The 24,585-nt window shown below is 34.5% G+C and overlaps 2 protein-coding genes across 13 annotated transcripts; both read left to right on the top strand.

Moving 5' to 3' along the window:
• Nucleotides 1-7,137: 7,137 nt before the first annotated feature.
• LOC135841501 (cytochrome P450 6k1-like) lies at nt 7,138-14,279 on the top strand. Its single transcript, XM_065358492.1, has 6 exons — nt 7,138-7,791; nt 7,912-8,182; nt 12,089-12,378; nt 12,477-12,698; nt 13,400-13,651; nt 13,730-14,279. The coding sequence occupies exons 1-6, from the start codon at nt 7,419-7,421 to the stop codon at nt 13,900-13,902; spliced, it is 1,581 nt and encodes a 526-aa protein (XP_065214564.1). The 5' UTR covers nt 7,138-7,418; the 3' UTR covers nt 13,903-14,279.
• A 1,397-nt stretch (nt 14,280-15,676) lies between these two features.
• Nucleotides 15,677-20,987, top strand: LOC135841510 (cytochrome P450 6k1-like). 12 transcript variants are annotated; one of them, XM_065358565.1, is made up of 8 exons: nt 15,677-16,477; nt 17,482-17,519; nt 18,553-18,750; nt 18,823-19,093; nt 19,174-19,466; nt 19,553-19,774; nt 19,901-20,152; nt 20,411-20,987. In XM_065358565.1, exons 2-8 carry the CDS (start codon nt 17,516-17,518, stop codon nt 20,578-20,580), a joined length of 1,410 nt encoding a protein of 469 aa, XP_065214637.1. In that variant the 5' UTR covers nt 15,677-16,477; nt 17,482-17,515; the 3' UTR covers nt 20,581-20,987. The 12 variants fall into 12 exon arrangements, with proteins under 12 accessions (XP_065214637.1, XP_065214591.1, XP_065214616.1 ...); XM_065358519.1 differs by having other exon boundaries at nt 16,827-17,519; XM_065358544.1 differs by lacking the exon at nt 17,482-17,519 and adding an exon at nt 16,759-16,826.
• Nucleotides 20,988-24,585: the final 3,598 nt, after the last annotated feature.

Below are 24,585 nucleotides of genomic sequence, written 5' to 3'. Positions count from 1 at the left end.
GTTATTTGCGTTTTTCTCGAAACGGAAAAAATGGACTTAGGCCGACTTGGAACTGGGCCCTTCAATAACAGGATCAAACCATGAAAGAGCTTATATTTTTATTTGTGATTGAGGGGAGAGCAAAATCAGAATTTTATTGTTAGACACGAAAAATCGACATTTTAGGTTGTTTCAGAAAACTCTTTACAATGAATGATCATTTTACTGAAATGAAGGTAAAATTACTGCTCGAGCGAAGCGAGAGCGAAAATTTGTAGAAAAAATTTGTGTGAAAAACGAAAAAACGGCCATTTTGTATGCTTTATTTTACATTTTCATCGGAGCACAATAATATCAACAATTTTGAAAAGTTAGTTCTATTCAAAAAATGAAAAAATTGCACTTTTCAAGTGGTTTGAGTAATTACCCTACCTGGAAATCCAAAATTTCCTATTTAATTTTTGAATTTCTAAAATTTGTGAAAACACTATCTTGAATGGCCCGAGTGAAGCGAGGGCAAAATTTTTGGAAAATTTTCCATTTGAAAAGTAGAACAACATCAATTTTAACAATATAAAAACTTGAAATTTTGGTGGAATAACTTCAAGTTTTCAGAAATTTTTGATGTGAATTCTTGTAAATTTTCTTGCTTTTCAAAGGAATTTCTATACTATTTTCTAACTTTCTTGCCACCCATGCGAATTTCTCGCCTTTTTCTAACTTTCTTGCCTTTTTCTTGCCAGTAGACACCCTGGCGACGTAGGTATTAAGACAATAACCTATATTTCTGCACATTCCAGTTGTCAACTTGGAGCATAAAACACCAAGAAAATTACAATTTTTACAAACGGCGAGTATAATTTCAAATTCCAGACATGGCAAATGATTTGTAGCTGCTCAAGCATTCGTATTCTTTACCACTGGTTTCGAAGCAACCTCCACCGCCTTATGTTTCGTTTTATTGGAATTATCTGTAAAGTGTAAATAGACCTATCCAAGATAGAACTCGTCAAGAGATCCTCGACGTGCTTTCATCCAACAATGACCAACTGACTTACGAAGCTCTCAAGACGGTGAAAGGATAAAGTTATGGCAACATTGGCAACACCAAAGTCAAAGGCAACTCAATCATTAAAATACATTTGATTTTCAGAAACATTACGAAAATATCCAATTGCTGCCATTTTTCGAGAAACTGCCGAAAATTACGCGATACCCAACACCAGAGCGATAATATTTGTACCTGCACATACATCGATCATTATATACCAGTCTATGGGATCCATTACGACGAAAAATACTATGATAACCCGAACGAATTCCGTCCAGAACGTTTCATTGAAGAAGAAAAGGCCAAACGACCGAATTTGGTTTAGATATTTACCATTCGGTGATGGACCCAGAATTTGTATAGGTAAAGTAACCACAACACATTCGAGTACTTGCCGCCTTATTTACACATTCAAACTTTCCCATTTTTTTTTTTTTTTTTTTTTTTTTTTTTTTTTACAGCTGAACGATTTGCAAAAATGCAAGTCAAAGTTGCAAAGTTGGGTTAGTTCACACCCTCAAGAACTTTTCCTACGAAAAATCACCCGAAATGAAATTTCCCATAGAATTTATTAAAGGTTTTAGTTTTCTTTATCCAAAAGATCCACCATTGTTGCAAAAAAGAAGATCGTATAATTTAATTTACTTATAGTAGCAGATAAGATTTTGTTAGGTATCGATGAAAAGAATAAGCTATTCGCCCACTGCTGTAATTAAAACTATCGTTTTCTGAATTTTCTTGAGATGTGATTTCGAATCAAGAATGGAAAACGTTTGTAGCTCAATTGAAAAATGAAAAAAAAAATCAAATTGTTGGTAATACAATACCAAAGTGATAATACCTGCTCATACATCGATAATTATATCAGTCTATGGGCTACACTCAGACGAAAAATATTACGATAACCCGAACGAATTTCGTCCAGAACGTTTCACTGAAGAAGAAAAAGCCAAACGATCAAATTACGCTTATTTACCATTTGGCGATGGTCCCAGAGTCTGTATAGGTAGGTAAAATAACCAGCACCAATTCGAGTAGAAACCTATAACTAATTATTTTACTCATTCGGGTCGATGTCTCATTGTCTCGATTTCTGAATTAATTTCCTTTCAGCCGAACGATTCGCCAAAATGCAAGTCAAAGTTGGACTAATTTACGCCCTCAAGAACTTCTCGTACCAAAAATCGCCCGAAATGAAATTTCCCATAGAATTTAAGAAGACTTTTGGTTTGCTGAGCCCCGAACATGCAATACAATTGCAAAAAAATCGATTATAAATCAACTTACGAGTGTATTTTTAGAAATTGTTCAGAACGTATGTGTAGAAAATATACTTTTTACTTACCGTTGTAGAAGAACCTCAATTTTCTCTAGCTTTCCCGGGAGGAGTCGAAAATCGAACTTACCATGTAATTAATGAAAAATTGATGACCGAAATCGAAAAAAATTGAAAAGAAATAGAAAGACTCAAAAAAGGGGAAAAGCTTTTTCTGATAAAGATGTTTTCAGGATCACTTGAACAGGTTAAAAAAATAGTGTTTCAAGTTGGAAAAATCTCAAACTCTCAAATTAAAAAACAAACAATGAAAGTACCCCTCCTCCTCACTAGTAGTCAATCGTTGTTCACATCCGGTCAGCAATAAAGAAAATAATTTCGTTTAGCATCAATTTGAAAACTTGAAAAAATCGAACGACTTTTTTTGAACATTTAGGGGGAAAATTCATTGACTTTCTAACATCAGAATGTCATCTTTTTTAAAAATCTCAATAAATTCTTAATAATATGCCAAACTTCTGAAAACGGAAATAATTCTCATGACATTTTTGATACATGTCAGATAGGTTGGTAACCTTGAAAGTCCAGAGAGACGGGTTAAAAACGTTGAGAGATCAGACAGATGGGTCAATGACCTTACTAAGCCAGACAAGCAGACAGACAGACAGACAACATTGAACAGTCTAACAAAGGTGCATTTCCCCGGTCCCCCACCACCGCCAATAAGGGTCTAAGTAAGGTTGTTCGTTTGTGCTTGTTTGTGCTTCAAGTCTGGTCGTTTGTGCTTTAACCCTTTCGGAGATATTGAGAAAAGTTTGTGGCGGGGGGGGGCTGGGAAAACGTGAGCCCCCCACCACGACCAATTGGGTTGAAAATGGTGGGGGGGCGGAGAAATGCACCTGTCAAACAGGCACTCAGACAGCCTTGAGAAGACAGACAGACAGGTCAATGACCTTGAAAATACATCCACACAGTTCAATGACCCTAAAAGTCAAATAGGCATATCAATGACCTTAAGAAGCCAGACAGCCGACCTTGAGAACCCATTCAGTGGGGTCAATGATCTCACAAGTACGTACATAGACAGGTCAATGACCTTAAAAAGGCAGATACCTGTCTTGAGAGGCCAGACAGATGGGTCAGTGACCTTGCAAGTACAGACATGCAGTTCAATGACATTTAAAAGTCATAGTCAGGGAGCCCAACCTGAAAAAATGTACGAGGGGGGTTGAAATTGGGGACCCGGCCCAAAAGTTACTACATGTAGTCCTCTTTCCAGAAATGCCACTCTGGCAATTCGCAGGTGGGGCTTTTAAGCACAGCGAAAGCTCAAAGTTCACAATTTTTATGAACTTTCAACTTGGAAAGTTTTATGGCTGAAACTGGGGGATTCTTATAGGATTTTTCACGCTGAATCCAAATATGCCGGTCTGCCGACCCCTAAGTGTCCCCAAAGGGGTGCCAGAGTGGGTTAAAGGGGTTTTTACAGGAAGGGCATTTGAAGATTTGAGTCTATGTATCAGGTGATCTAAAATTTGTAGGTCCGTGAAACTTGCACCACTTTTGGCCCCCATGAGTGCCAACATAACCCGATATTTTTTTTTCAAAATCATCACATTCAAGGTTGCCAAGTCCAATAATCAAAATTTCCCAAAATCAATTTTTTTGATTTTTTTGAATTTTTCGCCAAAAATGTTGCAAAAACTACCTGAGTATGAATTATTAATGAAGAATAAGTTATTATTATTAAATTTATCCCGTTTCTTAACAAATTTGTTCAAGGTGAAAAGAGTTGATTTTTCCAACTCAAGCTTTATTCAAATTTCAAAATATGGCACAAATCCTCCAAATGTGGGCCAATTGTTGCAAAAATTTGCATTTGGACTCCCCAAGACATACCTTTCAAGAAAATCAAGAAAAAAATTTTTTCAACTTTTACTGTAGTTGCTCTATTTTTTTGACCTCAGATTTAGGGTCAAGAGAATCTTTCGCGAACGTTTCAACCCCCACAGTCGGATTCAGCACCCTAATATCGATTTTTTGGACACTAAGCTGGTTTTCTCGTGACAGATCACAAATGTACCTCGCGAAATCTACATTGTTAAAAATCATAAAATAAGTTGAAAAACGCCATTTCGAGGGGTAAATATGAGGGGAGACGGTTGAAAATTTTTGTCACCTCGCGTATGGATGTCTACAAGAATTTTATGCTGTTTTCAAAAATGATGTTCGCAAACCACATTCGAATAAAATAATTAGGTACCAAATAATGCTATGTTTATGCGCCTAAGATGTGAAAAACCTCAATATTTTGCCTTTTTCACTCCTTTAAAGTAGTCTGGCACCCCTTTGGAGGCATTTAGGGGTTAGCAGACTGACATATTTGGATTCAGCGCGAAAAATTCTTCAAGAATTCGCCACTTTTTGTCATCTATTTGATTTTTACGAAAATTTATTGAAAAACTACAGCATTTTTTGCGATTTTTACCCCTTTAACCCACTCTGGCATCCCTTTGGGGACACTTAGGGGTCGGCAGACCGGCATATTTGGATTCAGCGTGAAAAATCCTATCAGAATCCCCCAGTTTCAGCCATAAAACTTTCCAAGTTGAAAGTTCATAAAAATTGTGAACTTTGAGCTTTTGCTGTGCTTGAAAGCCCCACCTGCGAATTGCCAGAGTGGCATTTCTGGAAAGAGGACTACATATAGTAACTTTTGGGCTGGGTCCCCAATTTCAACCCCCCTCGTACATTTTTTCAGGTTGGGCTCCTGGACTATCAGTGAGACAGGTCAATGACCTCAAGAAGCCTGCAGACACCCCGGCTTTGAGAGGCCATACAGACGGGTCAGTGACCTTGAATGTACAGATACGCAGTTCAATGGCCTTAAAAAGCCAGACTGGCACTCAGACCACCTCGAGAGGCCAGACTAGGGATACAGATGACCTTGAAAAGCAATACTAACGGATCAATGACTTGAGAGGTCAAACAGACATGAGAGGCCAGATGGGAGTACAGAAACCCTTGAGAGGCCAGACAGACCTAAATCGATATTCGATATTTGGAAAAAATAGAATTTTTGCTTGGAGTCATCAAATTTTGAAAAATAAATTGAAGATCTGGCACATCCAAGAGTTCATCTTCCCCCTTCCTTTATCTGAAGAAAAAAGAAAGAGAGGACAGCAAAGAAAACAAAGAACTAATTAAACTACTTCAGCAGAAATTACCTAAATAGCTCGATAAATAAGAAAACCCTTTAAAAAATAATACCTGAAATTTGGGAGTTCAAAATTCTGGTCATGCTTACACAGTAATAGAAGGGGTGAAAAAAATTGAAAAAACAGATAACTATAAATCACTTATCGTTCATTGACTATATAATGTGAATGATTCTGAAAAATTCAAAAACAATATTACTCGTTTAAGGGAGGGAGGAAGGAGAGTTGCATAAAAATCACGTAAATTCTTCACCTTCAACTTGTGACCAGCTCAATAACGACTTCAGAGATCTTTCAACTTACGTATATAATTTAGAACATCAAGTCATCGTCGATCAATTACTACGTATTTATAATAGCCAAGTAGGTATTGCAAATTGATATCAAAGCAAAAACTGATCATTATCACCAACTCGACCGGTTATTATACGCTCATTTCAAGGGCAACAAAAAAATATTTTAATACGTTAATCATAGGTAAAGTTAAATGCAATTGTACACCTCTGTCAAAGTTGCATCTAGCTACATGCACACGTTCAGAAGTGCAGTCACGAATCAAATTTTATAGATAGATACTTTTAAAATTTCCTAGTCCCATAAGAACCATTTTTTTTTGGCTTTTATTTTCATTTTTTTTCAATACATTACTGTACTTATACCTACTTTTCCTAGGCGAAAACCACAATATTAAGAAATTGGTTTGATATAAATTTTTTGGAAAACATCAGCAAATCCTACACGTAAAAAATCAGAGATATGAAATGTAAAGATCATTGGAAAAATGTTTTTTTTTTAGACACTGGAAACGTGTTCCTTTCAAGCCCCAGGCGATGTTATTCATTTCGTAACATTCAACCAAGAAAAATATCAAAACTTAGCACTTTTTCACCAAGTAGGTACATAAATTTCCTTTTACTCAAATCACCGTCATTACTTTCACTAGGTATTCAGTATAATACTCCCATAAAAAAGAGAATTATTCTTGCATACGTAAAAAGTACCAAATTAATTTGAAGGTCTAAGAGCCAATAAACACCATTTCAAAACAACACCACTTCAATCCACATAATTACTCTTATAAGATCTTCACACCACCCTACTCTTTCTCGATCGAGTCTACTTCCGACTGTACTCTTTACCCCCCCCCCACCCCATCAAAATTTGGCCTGGAATCAATTATTCGGCAATGAGACGAATGATTGAGTACAGTCGTTTAATCGTGTAAGCAATTCCCTCGCGATCCTACAACCAAAAAAAATGACCAATTCGTTCATTTCCGTGTCATATTTGAATCCGTTAAAACGTAAAAAATTTCCATACATCGAGTATCATACTCAATTTTTTTAAAACAACGCTTTATCACCAAGAATTATCAACTGTAAACATCACAACGTGGTTTTAAACTTATACAACGTACGTAATATGTTTACCTTGTCCTTGACCAAGCCAACGTTTTTCGAGTAGTCCTATCTCATGTGTCATTACCAACGAACCATCCAAGGTTACCCACAACTTTTCGTATATGATAACATAGGCCTACATTACATCGCTACACCATTATTTACGAATTTTATGCGAATCTTTATCACCGAATACTCACGTACGACGTAGTTTAAAATTGTTTCCTAGCCAAAATATTCCACCCAACTCTGTCAGACGACCAGTTCAGTATGTTCAAACGACATTCGCAGAATAAATTTCTTCGCGAACCAAACTTGATTATAAATCATTTGATTATCTATTCGCATGTTCGATTCGTTACTTCAGCACACCTATGTATAATATTATTATTAGTCTGGTTGAGTGAAACACGCGCGAAAAATTTTCTATAAAATAATCCAGTTTGAAATTCGCGCTCGAGTAAAAACAAAGTGTGTTGAAAATAAACAATAATATGTACTTGTATAATTCGGTTATATTGCTAATCATATCCTCGGTGCTTTATTTGTATTGGTATTTGAAAAAAACGTATTCGTTTTTCGAGCAACATGGAATACCATACATCAAACCTACATTCGTGTTCGGTAACTTGACGGACGTTATTTTATTACGTAAATCTATGGCCGAAGCTTTTGCAGACTTGTATAAAAGCCTCGAACCTCATAAGTTCGCCGGAATTTACGCTGGGACGAAACCGATGATAATGATCAGAGATCCGGAACTCCTGAAGGATATTTTGATCAAAGATTTCGCTTATTTCAGCGATCGCGGATTTAACGTAGATCAGACTTTGGAACCGTTGAGTTACAATTTGTTTCTTATGAAAGGTAAGGAAACCTAGGTATACAAAAAAGTTTCTTAGCCAAAAAAAAAGTACATAGTTCCTACCTACCAAATCGTAAACAGGTGTAATTTTCAAAAATTCCTACTTTTGCCATTTTTTTAAGGCGACGAATGGAGAAATCTCAGAATGAAACTGACCACCACTTTTACAACCGGTAAAATGAAAATGATGTTTCCATTGGTGCAAAGGTGTGCTGAAAAATTCCAAAAAGTTATCGATAACACACCCTCACACGAATCCATCGATATCAAAGATCTAGCGGCGAGATATACAACAGATGTGATAGGAAGCTGCGCATTCGGACTAGATACGAATTCATTAGAGAATCCCGATTCGGAATTCAGAATGATGGGCAAGAAGTTGTTACAATTCAGGTAAACAAATATAAGAGAGAACACTTTGAAAGCTCGAAACTATGTATTTAGTATAAAAGACTGGTAGTTGGTGACATTTTTTTAACTTTTCACTTGACTCTTTGAAAAAAGTGACGCGACCTTTTTTAAACTTCTAATTTGACTCTTTAAAAAAAGTGATGGGGCAAAGTGCCTCATTTTGATCCAGGGCCTCAAATCTTGATCACCAAATCGGTTGTTTTGTGGAATATCAGATGTCAAATTATCAATAATGAAGAAATAATCGAAATTTTGACACCTTTCCTTATTTTCATATTGTCTCTAAAAACATGATAAGGATTGTAAGATTAAAACTAGCGATATTTTGTTATAAAAAATATTCATTTTAAAATTATTTCACAGACGAATTTTATTTTATGAATTTCTCAAATTCGTTGACAATGTTTAAGCTTTGAATCTCATCTGGCTCAGAGTATGGAGAGGGCGGGGGGGAGGTGGAGCGAAGAAGGTTCAAACGAGAGGTGTGAAATTTTTTCTGTAGGTACATATTTTTTGACATCGTCGTGGAGATTTTTTTCTCATTTTCCAACTTAGACTGCCTCCTTCTCCCTTCAACAAAAAAAGTTATCTCTTTCTATGTATACAAATTTAAGTGAAAATCTGAAAGCATCTTCAGACATTGAAACTCTCCCATCTTTGATTAAAGTACCTATCGAGTAAAATGGACACTAGATCATGAATCACTCCAGGGGGAGTTATTAATCTCCCAGAAGCACTTTCCATACTCTGGAGAATTATACGTAATAGTGATTTGCGAGGATGAAAGTGAGAAACACAAATTTTATCGTAATTTATAAAGTTTGACGTCGATTTCAACCTCCAAAAATTTTCTGGAGGTTCCACAACTACGTACCCAAGAAGATCTGAAACTAAAAACTGCATCGAGTCGATTCAGGATGGGATGGGGGAGGGTTCAAAAATAAAAAGCAGGTATAGGTAGGGGTAGGTACATACAACATTTCATCTTTCCAGTAGAGTTACCTGAAATTACTTTTTTCTTTTCATATTCATTATTTAGCCAAAATTTAATTTTCAAAATTTCTCTAGAAAAAAAATCCTCAACAGAAAGGAAACTAATCTGATCACTTTCTCCTTTTGAACCCACTTTCTACTCAAATATTCAACTTTTTCCCTTTTTAGAGTTTTTGCGCGGAGCGCGAAAAAACTCTATTGTAACCACTTTTTCACAGTCGTCAACGTCGTCATCGTCATCGTCGTCAACGTCGTCGTCGTCGTCGTAGCATTTTAATTATTAAAATGCTAAGCAATATGCATAAATAATTGGCTACGTTTATGTTTTTATCTGAATTTCGAATCAAGTTTAAAATATTATTGTTGTTGTTTATCTTTCATTTTTTTTTTCAACAACGAAAAACAAATCGAATCGGTGAAGATCATGTGAAGATTGTAATTTTCCAAAATAAAATATAACGATATATTTCGTGTAGCAAAATTCCAAAGATTATTTTGAATTTAATTTTATAAAAATCGGGCATCTTTCTAAGTATCTATACAAGAATTGAAACGGTAAATTCAGAAAAATTAATAATTTTTCAAAATAAAATAAATTACGATATTTCGTCTAGGTATGTCTGAGGTGAGATTATATTGATCATACATCAAGATTTGTTGAAGAACTATTCAAAAGCATACAGCATTAGAATTTAGATCACCCAATAAGCAAAAGGTAAATGCAAAAACTCTCTTGCAATCAGCGAATAGCTGATGGCTTGTTTTTTCATTAATTATTTTCAGATACGACCCAAAAAAAATTACAAAAGAGCTGCATATTTTATTCAATTTTTTTTCATTAATTATTTTCAGATACCTACGACCCAAAAAAAAATTATAGAAGAGCTGCATATTTTTGCAGCTGTTTGAAAGATTGATTTTGAAGGAGAATTTGTGAAAATCAATGAGTTGCTTGTTAACAAATTCATCAAATAAGACAATATTTCGTGAAGGTTTTTTTTTTGGTGAAAAATCTTCCTTGAACAACTTATAGTTTGTTTTGTGAATCTTTTCATTATGAGCGAATAAAATTTCAATTTCGAAACCAGAAAATTGATCACCAAAACAAAATTAATGCAAGTCAATAGTTTAAAAAAAAAAGCCATAAAAAAGGCATGTTTCGAAAACTCCATATTTCACTATTCTCAGCTCGTCTAAAGCTTCCAGCAAGATTTCCACACTCCCCCTTCCCCGTTTAAAAATTATTAAAATCCCGAGAGAATTGAAAAAATGAACGAAATTTTAATTTTTTTGCTATAAGTGTAATTTTTATCAACTTTTTCATGAAATACGTCAGAAATTGTCAAAATAAGACAACTGAATAGATTTAAACGTTTTTTGATGCTTGGAATTGAAAATTGAATTTTTTCAAATTTTGATTCTTTTGTGATGAGTTTATTTCATCGAGTGAAAAAGTTTTTTTCAACTTTTTCCACGGATACGTAAAAATAAGGGTCAAATGAGTCAACTTTACCAACCAAAACTTTTTTTCGTGTTTTAAATCAAAAAATCGCATTTTTTCGCAAACTTTCTATTTTTTTAAATCGATTTTACGAAATAATGCCATCTTAATTTTTATGTTGTTCAGCATGAAAAGTTCCCCATAATATATTTTTTTCAAAATTTTTGAAAGTCGGAACGATATGAAAACTACGTTTTGAAACTTTTCGAGCTAATTTTTCATACGAAAAAAAGTGGCAACACTGATTTTTATATCACCGAAAAGCCTTTCAAACCCCCTAACTATTGGAAAAAGTTCCATTTTGGTAGGTATCGCGGCTATCGAGTAATCCACTGCTGAAATGAATGATATTTCGAGTTCACTGAAAACTTTGAAACCCCCTAGCAGCCTTTAAAAAGGACTAGAGGGCTGTGATTCGCGCGGCAATGTATGTTGTAAAGACAGGAATGTTTTAATTAGGTTAAACGTCATGTTCTATCGGTTTAATGTTTGTTTATAATTGTAATCGCGAATCCACAATAATTAGTTTCGTATTGTTCAAAGTATTTAACGTAATTGTACAGCTAATGTGTTAATAAACTATGTAACACGTTGGATGTAAATTTAGTTATTTCGAGCAATACTTTCAATAACGAATTCGTGGTTTAAATGTGAACTAGTCGAGTGATAGGTAACAGGAGTCTCTACATATGAACATTAACTTGGTTTTAATTAGATACCTAGCATTCTGGAAGGTAATTAGGCTCTATCTTGGGTTAATTATACCAGCCACAGCGACACAGCGACTTTCTTTACACCACTGGTCATCCCTTCGAAAGGTCTATTCCACAGGAAAAATTTCAAAAAAATCGCCGACCCCCCCCCTTTACCATTTCTTGGTTGAATTAACGTGGAATGACCCTAATACGAGGTAGGATGCTTATCATCATTATTTCATCAACTTACATTACATACGTACAATGTTGGTTGATATTGCAAATTAACGAGGTTAAAAAGTTTACAAACGATATTAAAAATACAAATTTACACCACCAGCGTTAATTTGTTCGGGATTAATTATCATTTGCGGCATACAAGAATAAAACATCAAACAATAGTTATCAAGAAAGTTTTAACACCCATCTTGACCTGACCTGCACTTTTAGCAAAAATAAAATTCGGTACACTGATAATTCAAGTACATATTTAGGGAAGTCTTTCGTTTAAACAGGACATCGATTTGCAAACAATTAATTCAAGCGTTCGAACCAAAATAGTGGTCTCGATCAAAAATGCAGGCGTGAAAGAAAACCAAGAGAGCACGAAAGGTTGCCTTCAAATAATACTGAAGGCGTATTCCTAATCTATCATTCGCATGAAAATGAGACTAACCAGATTATACCTACTATTTTCAGATTTCGATCACTCTTACGATTCCTCCAACTGAACATACCAGCAAAACTAATCAAATTATTCAACATTACTCTAGTCGATGTAAAATATCAAAATTTCTTCGGTGAAACTGTTTACAAAACCATCGATTATCGAGAAAAAAATAACGTGGTAAGAAAAGACCTATTAGATTTGCTAATCGGATTGAAAAGCGAAAAATCATCCGACTTGCCCAAAGACGCCACGGAGCAAGAAGATTTACAAAAATTCCTCGACGGAGTCGGAGGTGACAAAGATGGCAAAAATAACCTAAGTAAGAAAATTTTCTCGATACGTAGTACATTAGTTATCTGTAAATTTGATTTATTACATTGGTTTCTGTTTTCAATTCTGAACATGATTTTATTGCAGAGATTACCGATGAATTACTGGCCGCACAAGCTCTCTTATTTTTTTTGGCAGGATTCGAGACGTCGTCGACAAACCTGTGCTACGTGCTTTTCGAGTTATCGCAAAATGAACATATTCAAGATAAAGTTCGCCAAGAAATCAACGACGTTATTTCCGCCAACGATGGGCAACTGAACTACGACGTTTTGAAACAAATGACGTACGTGGATATGGTGATCGAAGGTAAAAAGAAAGCTGGAAAAAGTTTACCTAATGACTTTTAGACTAAAGCAAAAACCTCCTTAACACCTAATTCCGATAATTTTACTTTCTTCACAAAAGAGACGTCTCAACTGGCAGAAAACTTAATCTTGGATCACGTGAAAAAAAAATTGAAAAAGCAAAAAGGCATTTAAAAATATTTTCAAGCCCTAAGAATGAGTAAATTTTTTATTCTTGGTGAATCTGGGAAAATTCAAATTTGGACAACTTTCATGAAAAAATGTCTGATAAAATAAATTAAAGCAAAGCTGAAAGATCGATTTTTCATCAACACTATATTTTGACTTGACGAATCCAATGGGGTGTTGGCTTCCAGCCATTTTGAAGTTTTCAGCAGATTTTAGATTTTTTGGGTTTTTAAAAAATACAAACAGAAATTCAAATGAAATCCAAATAATCGGATTGGCCAATTTACTCCTCAAGGTAAAATATTTTCCACACAATTTTTCATAGTACAATTTTTTGAGGAAATTTATAAATTCGCTGAAGCCTAGAATCAAAAATGGGAACAGGACAGAAATAAATTCATTCGTAACTATCTAGAAAAATTCGCCAGAATTTGATTTTTCTAGCCCTGATCTGAAATTTTTTGCCAGTTGGGACTTCTCCTCATCAATACACTCCCCTAAAAACCTAACCACTCATTCGAATATGTTGACCAGAATCGTTACGAAAATACCCACCGCTATCAATATTATCCAGAAGAACGTCGCAAAACTACAAAATACGCGATTCCGATGTCGTAATACCGGCTGAAACATCAATCATCGTGTCAGTCTATGGAATACATTCGGACGAAAAATACTACGATAATCCGCAGGAATTTCGCCCAGAACGTTTTACCGAAGAGGAGAAATCCAAGCGACCGAATTTCACATATTTGCCATTTGGAGAAGGACCGAGATACTGCATAGGTAACACGAAGAATTCCACAAAATAAAAATTTTACTAGTAAAATTAAATCATCTCAACTTTTGAATTTTTTTTTTCAGGAGCACGTTTCGCCAAACTCAACGTAAAAATGGGTTTAATTTATGCACTGAGAAATTTCTCTTATCAAGTATCACCTAAAATGAAGTTTCCTATAGAATTTGATAAGAATTTCGGTTTGTTGGCTCCCAGTAACAGTGTTTTAATACAACGAGAAAAACTAAACGATTATTAGAGGACGTAAATATTGCGTGTAACATTATTTTTCTCAGATGTTTTTAGCCAAGTAAATAATATGTACTTAAGCACATTTAGGTCGTCAGCACTAATGTGTTTCATTCTGGAATTCGTCCCAGTAAAAGATCTGAAATTTTCAAATTTTTTAAAATTTATATTTAAAAAAAAAATCATCTGAGTGATTTTGGAAAAAAACAACTCCAACTTGATCATTTTGTACGAATTTTTCATAATTATGAAGTAATATTTTCACTAATTGATATTTTTAACGAGTTTTTTATTCATTTTTTTTTTAAATTTTTGAAAGAGTATTTTTTTGTTGAGAAATTGTATGTGACTAGTTTTGTAAAGAAATTATATTTCAAGTGAAATAAACGTGTTGTTATAGATTTTCAATATGTATTAAGTAAATTGAAAGTTCATCTCTTTTATCTTGCACACGAATATTCTGTGGAGTTGCAAGAGTTAGTCCAATTTGTGAGCAAAGTATAAGATTTTTAGGAATGAAAAACCGAATTTTGAGATAATTTTCTAAAAATCTGTCATTTAGGATTATTTATGCCCCACTTGGTAGATTCAAGTCCATTTTTTAATAACTTCTTGGAAACAGAAGTCAATATGAGCTGCCAAGTACAATGACTTGTAGACATTTTGTCAGACTAATCAGACTTTTACAAACTTGAGAATTCTGCAGAGTTCCTACAAATGCAATTTTTTTTTCATTACTGCTTTTAAGCAACTAATAAATCGATGGTAATTTTTATTATGTACGTACCTACCTACTTTGATAACTTTTAATCGCTTTTGGCATACATATTTCTGGCAAATTTTAGTTACAGATAATTTTGGTAAGTGGTTAATTTTGGTAAATTACAGGTAATTTTGGTAAATTACAGGTAGTTTTGGTAAATTACAGGTAATTTTGGTAAATTACAGGTAATTTTGGTAAATTACAAGTAGGTAATTTGGTAAATTACGGAAAACTTTGGTAATTTTTTTTTCAATTTATATATTATATTATCTAGCTTGCGCCAATAAATATAAAATTTGGTAAATTACAGGTAATTTTGGTAAATTACAGATAATTCTGGTAAATGGGCAATTGGTAAATTGGGGTAATTATGGTAAATTAGGGTAATTTTGGTAAATTAGGGTAATTTTGGTAAATTAGGGTAATTTTGGTAAATTAGGGTAATTTTGGTAAATTAGGGTAATTTTGGTAAATTAGGGTAATTTTGGTAATTAGGGTAATTTTGGTAAATTAGGGTAATTTTGGTAAATTAGAGTAATTTTGGTAAATTACGAGTAATTTTAGTAAATTACAGATAATTTTGGTAAATGAGCAATTTTGTTAAATTACTGGTACTTAAGTGGGTAATTTTGGTAAAATATTGGTAATTTTGGTACATTACTCGTAATTTTGGTAAATTACTAATAATTTTGATGAATTACTGATGATTTTAAGAAATTTCTGATAATTTGAATCAATTAAGTACCTAAAAATCTTTGTAAATTTACCCGGATTTTCTGGTATGTTACTGATAGTGGTAGCTTTGGAAAATTACCTGTATTTTAGAAAATTATTGGTAATTTTGGTGAAACTCTGTAATCCTATTAAATTACTGGTAATTTTGTGATATACTTTATGGCCAAGCATGTTTATGCGGTACTTTACGGTTACGTATGAGTGGTAACACTGCGTCTAGCTCCCACTAGCAACGCCGATGGGCGTGGCTATGTGGCAGTAGCCGAGCCGAAGCGCGAGGTTACGAGAGACTAGAACGTCAGTAGTTGAGCTGTCTCGATCCTACTAGGTTGCCTTCCTCGGTAGCCTAGTAGGACTTGGTGGTTGTGCTATTCCTTGTGTGTTGGGCTGTCTCGCCTTTACAAGGTTGCCATCTGCGGTGACATTGTATGTGGTGTGGTTTGCGGTTATGTTCATTGCCTGTCTCGGCAGTGTAACTGGCATAGGGCAATGTGCTTTAGTGGTCGTTGTCTGATGGTTAATTCCATCACCGTGGCCTGTCTCAGTACACTTGCGTACCCTTCGGGGTGCAATGTTAGGGAAATAGTCTTATAGGGAGTGCCGCGTTTGTGCTCTGCGTGATCGCCGCCGCGTGAATAGTCTACAGACCCAGGTCTTTAGGGAATGCCGCGTACGTGAAGCGAAAGGCGAATGTTCGTTGTTGGCCAATTCGGGTGTTCGTCCACTGGCCGTTTCGCGTATCGTCGCTGGGTTAAAGATACTACACCGTTCGAGAGCTGTGTGTTCTATTAGGGAGTGCCGTGAATTTAGTGAAATACCTTGTTCGCCTCACAAGATAAGTCTATTAGGGAGATGCGATACATTACTGCATCAAGTCTGGTTAGGGAAAGCTGTATTCAGCACTAGGGCACATCTTCGGATGTGTAAACGACTCATGTGGGAGTGGTCCTGCGCCGGCTAGCCCCATGACGACTTTGTGAGGTGGTTTCGTACCCTCCAGGTAATGGATAGGGCTATTATGACTTAAGTGGCATAATAGTACGCCTATCACCCCCAGTGGTGAAGCTCTAGTTTCCGCGAGCAGGAAGTAAGTAGTAGGAGACACACCCAGTAGTAGGAATGCGGGGGAGGTGGGCATCTGAAGCATCGGTGTGGTAGTTAGCAGTTGATTCCTCAACCGCAGGCATCGATTGGTAGCTATTATGTAATAGTTATTTAGCGGATAATATCCCACAACCCTGGCTCGGGCAATTTCCTATCACCTATAGTGATATTTCCTAGATCTATTCCTATAAGTGATACATCCCATCCATATTACCATAACGTAGTATGGATAATTATAGCTATTACAATTTGAGTAAATTGTAGATATTTCACAACATTTTGTTAAATTATTGGTATTTTGGTAAATTCCATGATGAATTTTGGTAAAATAGGTACATACAGTGATTCTAGTAAATTATTATTATAGGTCTAGTGATAACCGATTTTGGTAAATTACCGGTAATTTTTTGAGAAGTATTGGTAGACCATTTGGTCGCTCCCGTGCAGAAACCTCGTAAGTCCAAATTTGAAAATTTTACAGGAGGTACAAAAAACTGTTTAAAAAGTTCATTTTATAAAAGATTCCACCAACTTTTCGATTTTATGTTTTAGGGCAATACCTGGATAGTATTTTCAAACATATCATTACTTCAACATTAGTTCTACATCAAATAATTGGATTTTATTTAATGCAATGTGGACATATGAGGTTTTCTTGTATCAAAAACCTAGTATGTCAATGGTAGTCCATGGCAAAAACCTCGTAAGTCCTCCGACTTACGAGGTTTTCACATGGTTTTCATCCTGAAAAATTTGGACATACGAGGTTTTGTTCGTTTGATGTTTATGAATTGCCTGGTAAGAGTGCTAGCTAATTTTTTAAGACTTACGAGGTTTCTTCTATTCGATTCCTCGTGTTTTTTCCTATAAGAAAAGTCAAAAAAAAGTTTTTTGAAAAACTTACTTGGACTTACGAGGTTTCTGCACGGGAGCGACGATTTGTCCATTCCACAAGTTTTTCATGGCTCATAATTTTGATTTATATAGGTCATTTTCATCAATATTTTGCACAATTTTGACAATGGGTAGGTATAGGTGTTGCCAAAATTTTAACCATTTACATAAGTATGCATAACTTTTTCATAATTTTAAATAAACTTCATATGCATTGAATCAATTTTTTTGCGAATCAATTTTTCAGATTTTTCCACCATTTTGCACAATGTCAATTTATTAAATGTTAATTCATATCACTCACTTTTTGTTTCCTTTAGGCTATTTTAGTATTTTACGTAGGTGCCTATCTATTTTTGTTATTTTCAGTGATTTTATAGCCAATTTGATAATTTTCTTTGTATTTTCCAACATTTCTTGGAAAATGTTTATAAAAATTACGACTTTTTTGTCAATTATCGCGCCGCGTTCAAGATAAAAAAACAACGTTCAACAACGACGTTGCAATACTACAAAAATAGAGAAGAGCACTAAAACCTTGAAAAAATACAAAAAATGCTATTTCTTCAAGTCAATGTAAAACGAAATAGATGTTATCGCGAATTCGCACAAGTAACAAATAACAAAAGAAAATACCCTAAGCCTAGTGATGGGTACCAAAGGTCATCCTTCAATTCATACAATCTCTCAGAATTTCTACGCCAAACGTGATTTCATTCATATTCGCATCAATTGTTCGATCGATTGATATTTCTCGCTATCAGCTCATGTCAGGTAAGCTCGAATAAGTACCTACTCGTGAGTTGAATGAATTTATTATCATCCACACGAAATATTTTAACAACTTCGATAAGAAAAACATTGAAATGAACTACGCCGATTTTACCCTCAAAAAAACACCATTCGCGTAAATGTAGTTCCGAATGAGTTGACATTCGCACACGATCATCCTTGGGCATTCGAATAGGTCCCTAATACACGCGTTAAAAATGTTTTTCTTCAACTCGGTAATTTTGTTACTTATTTCGTCGGTACTTTATTTGTACTGGTATTTGAAAAAAACCTATTCATTTTTCGAGCAACATGGCATACCTTACATCAAACCAACTCCCTTGTTTGGTAACATGACTGATGTTATTTTATTACGAAAATCTATGGCTGAAGGTTTCGCGGATTTGTATAAAAAATTAGAACCGCACAGATTCGCTGGCGTTTTTTTTGGAACCAAACCAATGATACTGATCAGAGATCCGGACCTAATCAAAGACATATGGATCAAGGATTTCGCCTACTTCAGCGACCGTGGCTGGAAAATCGATCAGGACTTGGAACCTTTGAGCCATCATTTGTTCACTATGCAAAGTAAGTTTACATTTTTCATTTATTTCTAGTTATTTTTTTTTCAACTATCCAAAGCTTATTTTAAATTTAAAGACGATGATTGGAGAAGCCTCAGAATCAAACTTACCAACGCATTCACAACTGGAAAAATGAAACTGATGTTACCTTTAGTGAAAGCATGTGGCGAAAAACTTTCCGAAGTTATTGACCAAACACAATACGACAAATTTTTTGACGTCAAGGAGTTATCATCCAGGTACACTACCGATGTGATAGGAAACTGTGCATTCGGTCTGCAGACCAACTCGTTGGACGATCCAAATGCTGAATTCATCATAATGGGCAAAAAACTCCTACAGTTCAGGTAAATAGGTATAACAGAAAAAAATACCCTTCGACTATAATTTTGTTTGAAAATAATCCAAAAATGTTCAATTTTTTAAGGCTCAGATCGCTTTTTCGAATGTTTGAATTCGAGATGCCGCAGCGATTGAAAAGATTATTGAAAATAACATTTTTCGACTTGAAAACGCAAGATTTTTTCGGCGACATCGTTTACAAGGCCATCGATTATCGAGAAAAAAACAACGTCAAACGAAATGACCTTTTAGACTTGCTAATAACGCTGAAAAATGACTACATTTTCCCAAAACTTGACAATACTGTAGAAAAGGAGAAAAGTTCACAACAATTTGTCAATCAAAATGGAAGCGCTAGAGAGATTAAAACTGATTCGAGTAAGGATTCAACGAATAATCAATTTGTATCTTTCATCTTCCCCCCTTTCTCCGGGTCGTTTCAATTACTATTTTATCTGTTACAGAAATAACGAATGAATCGCTGGCAGCACAAGCTTTCATATTTTACCTGGCTGGATTCGAGACATCATCGACGACCCTGAGCTACGCACTTATGGAATTATCACAAAATCAACATATTCAGGATAAAGTTAGACAAGAAATAATCGATGTTATCTCAGCCAGTGATGGCCAACTGACATACGATGGTCTGAAACAAATGACTTACACAGATATGGTAATTCAAGGTTAGTATACACAGACAAATGTTTCGCATTCATTTTTCATTTTTCATTTTTTTACCACGTTTTCTTCAGCCTTTCAATAATTGCAAACAGTTGAATGATGAATTCCCAATTTTCAACATTTTCTAGAAACACTAAGAAAATATCCATCAGCCGCGGTCCTGTTCAGAAGAACGGTAAAAAACTACAAAGTGGCAGATTCCAAAGTTGTGATACCTGCTGCTACGCCGATTGTGCTCTCAAATTATGGACTACATATGGATGAGAAATACTTCGATAATCCGCAGGAATTCCGCCCAGAACGTTTTTCGGAAGAAGAAAAATCCAAACGACAGAATTATACGTATTTGCCTTTCGGAGAAGGGCCAAGATATTGCATAGGTAACACTGCCTTTACACAAGAATAGTGAGTGTTTTGAAACAAGTATCGAATACTAGAACAACGTACAGATGTAAATTGGTTTGCTGACCATGAAAATTTAAGGGACAAGAATACTAGACAGAGACACTTTTCCTTTCAATTTTTGTGGTCAATAATCCAATTTATATTCCCGTATTAATTTACAGAACACCCGGTACACATTATGATTTGTTTTAAGTACTCAACATTTTAATAACATCGTTGTAAAATTATTTTAGGAGCTCGTTTCGCCAAAATCATAGTCAAGGTTGGACTGATTTACGCATTGTGGCATTACACTTATCGAATCTCATCGGAGATGAAATTTCCTATAAAATATGATAAAAATTTCGGCCTGCTGACTCCTAATAACAGTATTCTACTGCAACGAGAAAAACTAAGGACTTGATGGGTAATTTTTCACAGCACTTTAGTGGAATTTTCCAGCGATGAGTGCGTCAACTTTAAGCACTAGGTATGCAACTAGATAAAGACACGAAATATTCGAGCTGTTGAGAAGATTGTGAAAACGAATGAAAAATCTGATCAAGAGATATATACTTCGTGAAGCTGGGAACAATTTATGGGAATTTTTAGCAACATTTTAAAATGACTTTCAAACGCCATTTCGTCACGTTTCAAGACAATGTTTTGTACAATGTTTAATTTTTTATCATATTTTGACTGTTTTACGTCGCTCTATTAATTTTTATGAAATTTTTATTATACTTATTAGGATTAGACAATAGGACATGTCTACACAGAATTTTCAAAATCAGCTGTTATAAAATTCTAAATACATTACCTATACTTTTATTCAAACTTCTTTCAACATATTTCTCAAAATATTCGAACATTTGCAACATTTTTACAACGATCATTTCGATAATTTGAATACCTTTCAATAGTTTACAGAATTTTTATGAAAATTTCGACGATTTTGTAATTTTTCGACTAAGACATTTTCAAAAAAAAAAAACACATTTAAAAATTCCATTTCAAAAATGTGAAAAAAATGAAAATTGAAAAAACTTGTTGGATTTTTTTCAAACGGTGCATCGAATCTCCAAGGAGTTTCTTTTGCTTCCTGATGCATCTTTCAAAAAAAAAAAAGGCTCAGTCATCACGAACATCACTATTGAAACAATTCTGTAATATCACATTTTCACTAATGTATCAAAAATCGGACTTTCTACAAAATTTGATAGAGTTTGAAAGTTTTTTTTGAAAAATATTCGAAATAAGAAATTATTTGACTCATTAATAACCAATTTTCTCCGCTACAAAAGCTTAAAGTACCTATAGTTTATAACTTGAAAACCCATGGATAAACACTACTAAATTAGAACATTCTTATCAATTTTTTTTTCGATTCATTTTCACCATCTACAACCTTGAAGGGGTACTTGACAAAAGAATCCATTTTTTAAGTGTTTATAGTCGGAAAATGTTGCCTATATAAAAAGAACCGTTTTCAATGGAGGAAAACAGAACGAGATCGGGCGATCTTTATTTATACATACGTACACGTGAAAATTGTTTGCATTTTTTTTGCTCTCGTATCCTAAAATTGTTGATTTTTATGAAAAAAAATTCTCGAAAATGACAAAGAGCTTCTCCAAAGTTGAAACAAAAAAAATGCAATAAGAGAGTTTTTTATAAAAAGTTTTGATTATGCATTATTAATTCAAGTGAAGAACCTCATTTTAAAAAAATGAAAAAACACTCTCTCGACCCCCCCCCCCCCAACAATGTCGGCTCACCCTCACAAACCCCTCCAAATTTGAAAAAAAAATCAAAATAATCAGTTGAAATGAAAGAGAAGTTGGTGAAAATTCTTCAAAAAATTTTATATATTTTCTCAAATTTCACTTTAAAAAACCTCTTACCCGTTTTCATTAAGTACCAAATGTTGGTTCTTTTGTAAGCAGCCTTCCCGCCCCTTCCCCGGTGGTAAAAAAACCTAGTAATTTTCAATTTCCAAGTCAGAAACGCTCTTCAAAAAACAATTCGTTGATGAAATGAAAATTATTTTTCAAATTTCAGGGTGTCTAATAAAATTTTAAAATAAAAAAGCTGGACTTTCTGCAGGATATTTTCCAAACACTTGGGATTTTTAAGAGGGGGAAGGCAAATTTTATATTCAAATTTTTCGCTTTTCTAATATCTTCAAACATCTCAAGATTTTCAATTTTTGATTTTATTTACACTCTCATGGTTCTTGCAAATGTAATCAAATTGGGCGAATAAAGCACTTTTTTCAACATAGGTAACGTAAAAATGTAAAAAAAAAATCAATGGAAAATTTGAACGAAATTTGGAAAAAAATATTCCAATTTTTCGAAAAAAAACGACGAACATACAAAAAGATAAAATAAACAATTTTACCATTTGATAAGTATAATTTTGCTTAATATTCATACAACGCATAAATATTTCCATTTTTTCTTCAAATCTGGATTTTTTTTTTGTAAATGAGAAACAAACTGACCCTGGCGAAGCAAGGGCAAAAGCTCTCGAAAATCGGCAATTCGAGAGTTACGTATAATAACGATGTTTTTTAGAGTACAGAATCAGAAGTTCATTATTTTGTTTCAAAATTTTAAAATTTGAATGGTACTTGAAAAAAAAACAACAAAAATGAACTCGAGTGAAGCGAGGCCAAAAGCTTTCAAAAATGCGTATTTTGAGAAGTAAAATAGAAAAGGTTTCATTGAAAGCAGGGAGGAGTTTACGAATTTTTTTTCAAAATTTCAGAAAAAGCAGAAATGAATTGAAAATTTGAAGTCTGATTGAAAAAAAAACAGGACTTTTTGATGAAAAGTGATGAAAAGCAGCAGGACAACTGCAGGACTTGCAGGACCGTTATACACCCCAAAATTTTGTAGCAAGAGTATAAGGGAGGTTTTTTCTCGGGATGAGGGTTATTTGAATATATTCTGACACAGAAACAGAAAATTCTTCATCAAGAACAGCCATCGACTTTCCCATTTTTTCAAAAAAGATTTTATTTCAATTTTGAAGGCTCCATAGGAGGAGATTAAAATTACATCGGCGCCCTAAGTAAGCATTTTTGAACGCATTCTGACAAAAAAATGTTATTGACTCTCTTTTTTGTACTAAACTTTTTTATATTTTTGATTCAGTACGATTTTTGGGGCTCTGTAAATGAGGAACAACACTGTTTGAAAGACCTGGGGAAATATTTTCATGAAAAGGTAATTATGTATTAGGAATCTTTCTGTACGGAAATTATCAATTTTTAATATGTAGAAATATATTTTTACCAACAAATGTGAAATAAAAACATGTATAGGTAATTCGTGATTTTTGAGAGAGGTTTTCAATTTCTTTCACCGATTTTCAAATTTCTCAATCTTGCAAATATCCTGTTTTTTTTCTTCGATATTTCAACCATTTTAAATCCAAATGCGACTTTTCCTTTCGCCCACCACAGCAATAATTTCGATTTTCTCCCCAAATATTCAAATTCGCACCTGCAAAAATCAAATTTATTCATCCATCTTGCAAGTTGCAAAAAAGGCCACCTTATTTCGAACACCTCTCACCGTTAAATTGAGCAATATTTCACATAGCAGATCGTTCCTTCACCCCAATTTCTTCCTTTTCTCCTCCACAGTCCACTCATTTCTGAGACAATAAATCCTGTAAACATTTCGTATCATACGCCCCATTTCCACACAACATTACCTACTAAAAGGGTAACAAAAAAAAGGCAGTAAAAATCACCCTTAAACGTGCCTAAATCGCCTTGATCTAGATCGCGAACTCATTCGTGACCAGAATTTCGGCACAATTGCTGTCACGAAGTGTGCTTTTTCAAATACTCCGAATAAAAATAATAAACCTACCTACCTACCTACCTACAAATAATATACAGAAGGGGCTGCTCGGAAACCACACATACGTACGTACAAATATACAATTTACATATCACGTCACATACGGAAGTAAAGCTATAGGTGTTGAAGCGTTACCGCAGCATCGAGCTGTATAACCCAAATAAGTAGAAAATTTTTTATAATTTGTGTATTATTTTCGTCCTACATAAATAGTAGGTACATAATATGCGCGCTATGCTACTCACTGCTCTCCCCTCCTCCCTCTCACTCTTTCATTCATTCCGTACCATCGACGTTGTTCTGATTAATTACGCTCATCGATATAACGTGACGAATATGATTGATGGAGAACACATCACGGTCCGAATGAAAAATTATCTTCAATCGTCCCGACTACGCTGAGGATTCCTTCACTTCGTTTTGTGGTACTGCGAGTCGCGAGTTTCCGTGGAAACAGAATTCAAAACAAACAGGATCTGGTGCACATAGTTTCAGCTCAAGCGCACGCACTGTTGCGCCACCACCTTTCCGTTTTTCCATCAGCTACGAGT

This window comes from Planococcus citri, chromosome 1, assembly GCF_950023065.1.
Source record: "Planococcus citri chromosome 1, ihPlaCitr1.1, whole genome shotgun sequence".
Classification (NCBI taxonomy): Eukaryota; Metazoa; Arthropoda; class Insecta; order Hemiptera; family Pseudococcidae; genus Planococcus; species Planococcus citri.
Note: the sequence above shows the minus strand (reverse complement) of the source record. Positions and strands in the feature narration are given on the sequence as shown.